Raw genomic sequence first — 8,109 nt, 5'->3', positions numbered from 1 at the left:
CCAAGGAGGCTCCAAATTCCTCAAGAGTATAATAGGACAATCAAGTTTAAGGCTTAGTTTATGCAGTAGCAATCTCGATGGTTCTTGTGAGTTTAAAAACTCTGTTGGGAAAAATAACACTTGTGTTGGATCAGTAACTGAATCAACCTAAGCATAGCATTGCCCTTGGGTAGGAAGTTGATGAAGCAGACATGTGATTAGGGCATGGACGGTGGCATTTGTTGGAACTAAGATGGCTCTTTCACACATCCATTCATGAATTATGTAATTGGTAGAAAGGTTGGAGTAAACTGCATAGCTCCTCAGGGCTGGAGATATAGTTACTGATGGTGCTTATGTCAGCCAAACGGTTTATGTCGAGTGGTAAACTCTCATTACCGACATCCAATAACTTTGAAGCAAAGGAATTGTTATCAACTTGTTGGTGGAGAATGGAATGCATGTTTATGATTAATATTCTCGACTGGACAGAGCACCAAAGATGAGAATTTTAAGGCAAGCATTTAATTCATCAGCTGGTGTGCTTTTTGGAATAATAGGAAGGGTTTGACAAAAGTTCCCAGCAAGAAGAATAACAATGCCTCCGAACAGTTTGGAGTTTGAGCACAGGTCTTGTAACATTGTGTTGATTGCATTAAGTGCATTCTTGTGGGACATTGTTGCCTTGTCCCAGACAATCAGTTTGCACTTTTGAAAGACAACTGCCTCATCAGAATTCTTGTTTATATTCGTTGTAGGATTTTCAACATGGCTGATGTTAAATAGAAGCTTAAATGTTGAATGAACTGTTCTGCCACAATCTAGCAGTGTTGATGCTTTTCTTGAAGACACCATTGCAATGGCAATCTGTCCACTTTGGCAAGAAGGAGGTTGAGGAAGGAGAAATGTCTTTCCTGTACCACCTGGTGCATCAAAGAAGAGGATGCCACCGGTGGTGTCTTCAAGCATTGTCAAAATAGAATTATAGGCAACAGCTTGTTCAGGATTCAAAAGTTTTTCTCTTTCTTCAACATAGGATAGAAGCCTGGCAGTGTTGTAGCATGTCTCCCTTAGTAAGTACTGGTTACAAAGCACCTCATTTTCTTTGTATGGGGATTCAATACAGTAGCTGTTCAAGGGATGATCACTCATTTCCAAAATGGTATCTTCTAGGAGTAGAAGGCCACGGTTGTACGTTGCAGGTCTAAACTGTAAAGTCATGTCTGTTGATGTGTAGTGAGATTGCATAAAGATGTCCAAGCACATGCTGTCACGATATTTCTCCCAGAAAGATTGTGGATTCGCAAGACTGCAGTACACCAGCATAATGGTGAAAAGTTTATGAAGAGCAATGAGGGACTGCAACATTGATGCTTCTTGGAGGGTGTGGTCATAATGGTCATTGTTATCAAGAAGTCCTAATTTGGAGCAGGCCTCTTTGAAGGTTGAACAAATATGGCCATTCATGGTACAAAGGTCTGGAAAGGAACCTGGACCTTTCACAACGTGCAACAGAAGACGCAGGTGAAAGCATTCTGAGTTAAGTGGGTGAACTGTGTACACTCTTGAGAGAGTATCAGATTCACGCATCAACAAATCCCTTTCTGAAATGCGTTCTCACTTTCTTTTTTGCCAACAGCAGGAAGATTTATTCCATGTGTAGAATGTAGGCAACTCCACATAAAGAAGTCTTCTGGCAAAAGAGTCTGAAGTGCAAAATTCAAAGAAACCGGTCAGGGTCGCTCTTTCAGGTTGATTTGCACAGTCAAGTATAAATTTTTGATTAAAATACACCCATTTCCCATTCTCCAAATGAACACTGAGATGTATAACTATAGGTTCACATTCATGGATTGGAAAACTGAATATGCGCCGAAATGCCTCATTAGTAGAGATATAGTGTCTAGTTTGGAAAAATGTGACCTCATCTGTGGTGGCATCAGGGTCGCCAGCCTTAGCCAACTCAGTAACTGCTCGATCTGCTACCTTATGTACATACTTGCAGATGTATTGAATTGATTTCACAGAGTTGCAGAATTCAATGTTAATGTGGACTGAAAACATTTTACAAAGCATCTTGTTATGTGGTACCACCCATTTGTTGTCAACATTCAATTCTTGACCACCAACCGTTTTTATTGTTGTTGTATGTCCACCCTCCTGTGGTGCCCTGTGACAGTATAAAGGATAGCCGTCATCACCAGTGTGGGTGTCATGAATTAGTTCATGTGGGTAACGCTTTGTATACCTCCCATTGTCCCTTCATGCAGACCTTGGATTTAGGTGGCCACACTGGCCATGAATCATGCTGGCTTTTATGATTTCAAAAAGGACTGGGTCTTCTTGGGAATTTGGCAGTTCAGTACTGATAACAGAGTCGATATCCATTGACATGAGTTTGTTTTGAAACCAGATGAGGATATGGGCATGAGGGAGTCCTCTCTTCTGCCATTCTACAATATATATGAAGCATCATAATAGTCCAAAAATATATCTGTGTTTTCAATGTCCATCATTTTCATTGACTTCAGATGAAACACTCTAGATGTGACATCATGTCGATCTAGAGGATTTTGGCCATGAAGTAAGTGGAACTGCATGTCAACCCATTTTGGATTACCAGTGAAGGTGATGAAAAAATCTAGATAGCTACAGTTGCAGACATAAGTGAGAACATCCTACATTTTTTCATGCATGTACTGGGGGTCTCCAGTGTATGATGATGGGAGACTGACAGAACGTTCTATATTCAAAGCAACAACCTGATCATTTCGGTTCACTTCATCACGAAGAATGCTATATTCTTCTGTATACAATTCCTTTTGATGGTGTCTTATCCATTGGAGGTGTTTGGTGTCAGTCTGGTTAGGGAAGAAATGTGTGGAGTAAATAGTTAGTGACGTGACTAAGGAAATTTTCTGAACGAAATCATAAAATAAGAAATATCTACCTTAGCAAATATGTCTACACACTATTGATTGAGGACCATCCATGTTCTACGAAGAATGTTGATGTCATTGTTGTGAACCATAAGCTGAAATGCATAAAATTCCATTTGTTAAATGGTTTGCTGTGGTTGAAGATGCATTAATGTTTTCTGGATTAAACTTTATCAAGTCAATGCAGTAGCCATCGTCACCATAGAGGAACAGTAATGGATATTGGAGGGCATCATAAGCAGGATGAAGTTCATTTATTTTTTGAAGGCACGAGTCATGCCATTCAAGAACAATATCACGGTTTGAAGCACACCCATTGAGACTTGTTATAAGCACTACAACTTCGTTGGTTTGGGGTTTGTTAAAGCAACCCTGATGCTGCAATTTCTCCTCATTCCACTCCATCCTCTTCGGCTTCAGCACCTCGGTCTCCAGTAGCTTCTGCATAACTCTTCTTTTCTTCCATTATTCACTTCCACCCAACGATGGTGGCTTCGCACAAAAATCTGCTTAGTATTCTTCAAAAAACAACAAAAACCGAGTCTGGTAGAGATAGCAGTAGCTTACTTCTGCTTGCAATATATATAATTTCAAGTGATACAGTTGCTGATTTTGCAACATGCAAAAGTGCTAGTTTTAAAATCTCTTTAAGAGATTAATTCAGTAGTTGTACTGACAAGTAATGTTCATAGCCACTTCAACATGGCTGTCCATTTGAATGGACTTTACTGTGGTTTTTTTAACCCCAAGAAGACATCTCTAGTTAGGTAATGATGCACAGATGCATCCAAGATATCCTCCTCATCTGAGGAGATGTCCTCTTGGAGTTAAAAAATCGCAGTGAAGTCCATTCAAATGGACAACCATGTTGAAGTGGCTACAAACATCACTTGTTAGTACAACTACTGCATTGATCTTTTAGAGTGATTTTAGAACTAAGCATTTTTGCTTGTTGCAATATCAGTGACTGTATGTTGCTTGAAATTATATATATTGTGAGCAATTGCCATCTCTAGCAGATGAGGTGTCCAGTACTGTAGAGAGACAGAAATAGCCTGAAACCAGGCTGGTCTGCTTATCTCATCACTTGAAGGTGGTAGGGGTTCACTCCCTTGCTCAAAATATCTTGGATGCAGCTGTGCATCATTAACCAGCCAGAGGAGATGTCCTCTTGGGGTTAAAAAATTGGAGTAAAGTGTGTTAGAATGGACAGCCATGTTGAAATGGCTATGAACATTACTTATATATATTTGTATATCATCAGTACATCATAAATCTGAAAGAGAAGCACACTCTTAGTAATAGAGCAGTAGAGTATTTAGAGAAAGATAATTATGGCTGGTTCATAGAGTTGCCCAGGGTTTCACATCCATAAAGAACTTAATAGGGTCTGACAAGACATATGTAAACCTAAGCGCTATGTGGATGCGAAACCCTGGGTAACACTATGACCAGCCATAACTATCTTTCTTTAAATATGTATGTATGTATGTATGTATCTATATATATATATATGTGTATGCGTGTATGTATATATATATATATATATATATATATATATATATATATATATATATATATATATATATACCACCTGACTGGCCTTCGTGCGGGTGACACGTAAAAGCACCCACTACACTCTCTGAGTGGCTGGTGTTAGGAAGGGCATCCAGCTGTAGAAACTCTGCCAAATCAGATTGGAGCCTGGTGTTGCCATCCGGTTTCACCAGTCCTCAGTCAAATTGTCCAACTCATGCTAGCATGGAAAGCGGACGTTAAACGATGATGATGATCTATATGTATATACACAAATATATATATTTGTATCTATGTGTAACTTTATGTGTGTGTGTCTTTGTGTTTGTCCACAACCATTCATTGACAACCAGTGTTGGTTTGCTTACACCATCATAACTTAGTGGTTTGGCATAAGAGACTGATAGAATGAGTACCAGACTTGAAAAAAGAAGTACTAGGGGTCAATTCATTTGACTAAAAATTTTCAAGGTAGTACCCAAGCATGGTTGCAGTCCAATGCCTGAAAGAAGTAAAAGGTAAAGGAAAAGATTCATTGTGGAAGTCCTGGAAGAATGAGTCATGGAAGCAAAAAAGAAAAAGAAAAAATGGTTAAGCAGACTTATTTGTAATTTGAATCATCATAGAACTAGACATTTAACACATTTGATATTATTCTCTCTGACACCACCCCCAAGTTCTCTGAGGAAAACTTCCTATTTTAAAGTGACTTAGTCTTTAGCACACTGTAGGGGCATTATATCACTGTATGAGTTTTCTCTCCTCTAGTAACAGGGCTATGGCAGGGGAAGCAATTCTAGAAAATATGCAAAGTGCTAAAGGTTAAATGAAAACCTTTTATCAAAATTTCATGGTGGTTTATATTCCAAACACTAGCTTATTAATGATAAATCATTTTACTAAATTTTTCATTATTTTCAGGCATGGCTATGTCGTAAGAAGCTTGTTTCTCAACCACATGGTTCCAGGTTCACTCCTACTAAGTGGCACCTTGGGGAAGTGTTTTCTACTAAAGCCTTCAACCAAAGCCTTGCGAATGGATTTGGTAGACAGAAACTGAAAGAAACCCATTGTGTGTGTGTCTCTCTCTCTCTCTCTATATATATATATATAATTAGATTGGAGCCTGGTGTTGCCATCCGGTTTCACCAGTCCTCAGTCAAATCGTCCAACCCATGCTAGCATGGAAAGCGGACGTTAAACGATGATGATGATGATGATGATGATGATATATATATATATATATATATATATATATATATATATATATATATATATATATATATATATATATATAGATAGATAGATAGACAGATATAGGTGTGTGTGTGTGTGTGTGTGTGTGTGTGTGTGTGTGTGTGTTTGTGTCCATGTTTATCTCCTACACTACTTGACAACAGGTGTTAGGTTATTTAGTGGTTTTGAATGGGAGATTGTTAGAATAAGTACAAAGCTTAAAAAACAATTAAGTACTGGGATTGATTTGTTTGATTAAAATTCTTCAAGGTGATGCCCCAGCATTGACTGCAGGTTAATAACTAAAACAAGTAAAAATGAAGGAAAAAGTTAGTGTGTGTTTCAAAAAAAAATTATGATATCAAAAGGATTACTGAGTATCATTTCCCTGCACTCTTATATCTGCACCAACTCAACTTGCTTCCTAACCACATGGTTCTTGGTTCAGTCTCACAACTTGGCTCATTGGGCAAGTGTTTTCTACTATAGCCTGAGGCCAACCAAAGCCTCATGAGTGATTTTGGTAGACAGAAACTGAAAGAACCCATCATATATATATATATATATATATATCTATCTATCTATCTATCTATCTATCTATCTATCTATCTATCTATATATATATATATATATATATATATATATATATATATATATATATATATATATATATATATATATATACTAGCAGAAATACCCGGCGTTGCCCGGGTTAAAGAGAATAATGAAATCTAAAAACGCCGTCTAGACTACGCATCATCTTTATATATAGAGATGTATATACACACACGCACCCAAACACACGTATATATATGTATATCAATATAAATATATGAAAGTCAATGAAGTTTTGTAAAATAAGGTGATCATGTACATACTTTCTTGCTGTTGTGATTATAACACCTCGTTGTAAACAATGTTCCTTGTTTTTCCTTGTGGAGCATATACAAATAGGTTTTTTTGCTGCCCACTCTTGAGCAGCCAACATACAGTTGTCCATGTGAGAAGCAGGGCTCTTCCAAGAGAAGACCAGCTACAGACAGTGTTTGACCCTGAGATTTGTTTATGGACATGGCAAAAGTCACACGAAGGGGGAATTGTAGTCTTCTGAATGTAAAAGGAATGTCTGCTCCTGATGGAGTAAGAGGAATTCTTGGAATAAAGACGTCATCCCCTTTTGCACATCCAGAAAGAATGGTAGCCTCGATAACATGTGACATCATTTTCTTTATCACGAGTCGTGTTCCATTGCAAAGTCTTGGTGGATCCAGATTGCGGAGCAGCATAACAGGCGTTCCAACTTTAAGTGATAATATGTGGGGAGGTAGTCCTGGAGGCTCCAACGAATTGAGAAATTCAGGAGGATAGTTCACCACTTCATTTGTATCTGGAACTGTATCAACAGACTTGTAAGTTTGAAGATTGCCGGGAAGAGAATGCATCAGGTGTTGATTAATTTTTGTAACAGCTACGTTTTTTGGAGTTAATATTGCTCTTTCACATAGCCAATTGTGATTTTGGTAGTTTTGTTTAAAGTTGGGAAAGACTTTGTGTTTGAGGTCATCTACAGAATTAACAACAGAACAAAATGGCCGGAGGTCTGCAACGAAATAATTTTACTCAACACTTTGCAAGTGAATCAGTGGAGGCAAAGATGCGGCTCATTTACTTGACAATTTATGCACCACATTGCAGAAATCACAATGTAAGTATATCTGAAAGGGTAGTCTTACACTGTTGTACCGTTGAATTACAAATAATGCTCATCTGTTATGTTGAGGTTAAAATTTCATCAACATCAAAAATATATGAATTTTCATGGGAGTTATGGCCGTTATGCAAAGAATATAATTTCCAAATTTCATAAAGATCCATTCAGTACTTTTGACGTAGTTTTGGATAAGAAAACAAATGACTAATGTGTGTGTTTGTGTGCATGTGTATGTGTGTGTGTGATGGGTGTATATATGTATAGATATCTGTATGCATGTATATATGTACATATTACATGTACATCTATGTATATATATATATATATACATCTACACATATGTATACATATACATGTATGCATATATATCTATATATATATATATATATACATATACGTGTACATATACATCTATATGTATACATATACATCTCTCTCTCTCTTTCTCTCTCTCTATATCTATACATATACCTGTACATATACATCTATATGTATACATATACATCTATCTCTCTCTCTCTCTCTCTCTCTCTCTTTCTCTTTCTCTTTCTCTCTCTCTCTTTCTCTCTCTCTCTTTCTCTCTCTCTCTCTCTCTCTCTCTGAAAGTATCTATCATTACAGTATCGAAATGGTGTACATATACATGTATATGTATACATATACATCTCTCCCTCTCTCTTTCTCTCTTTCTCTCTCTGTGAAAGTATC

General features: G+C 37.4%; 1 protein-coding gene across 1 annotated transcript; it reads right to left on the bottom strand.

Moving 5' to 3' along the window:
• Nucleotides 1–450: 450 nt before the first annotated feature.
• On the bottom strand, nucleotides 451–1,446 carry LOC149134709 (uncharacterized). Its single transcript, XM_089355816.1, has one exon. The coding sequence runs from the start codon at nucleotides 1,444–1,446 to the stop codon at nucleotides 451–453; it is 996 nt and encodes a 331-aa protein (XP_089211942.1).
• Nucleotides 1,447–8,109: the final 6,663 nt, after the last annotated feature.

This window comes from Octopus bimaculoides, chromosome 7 (assembly GCF_046866305.1).
Source record: "Octopus bimaculoides isolate indiv1 chromosome 7, ASM4686630v1, whole genome shotgun sequence".
In the NCBI taxonomy this organism is placed as follows: domain Eukaryota; kingdom Metazoa; phylum Mollusca; class Cephalopoda; order Octopoda; family Octopodidae; genus Octopus; species Octopus bimaculoides.
This window is presented reverse-complemented; position numbering and strand designations above follow the sequence as displayed.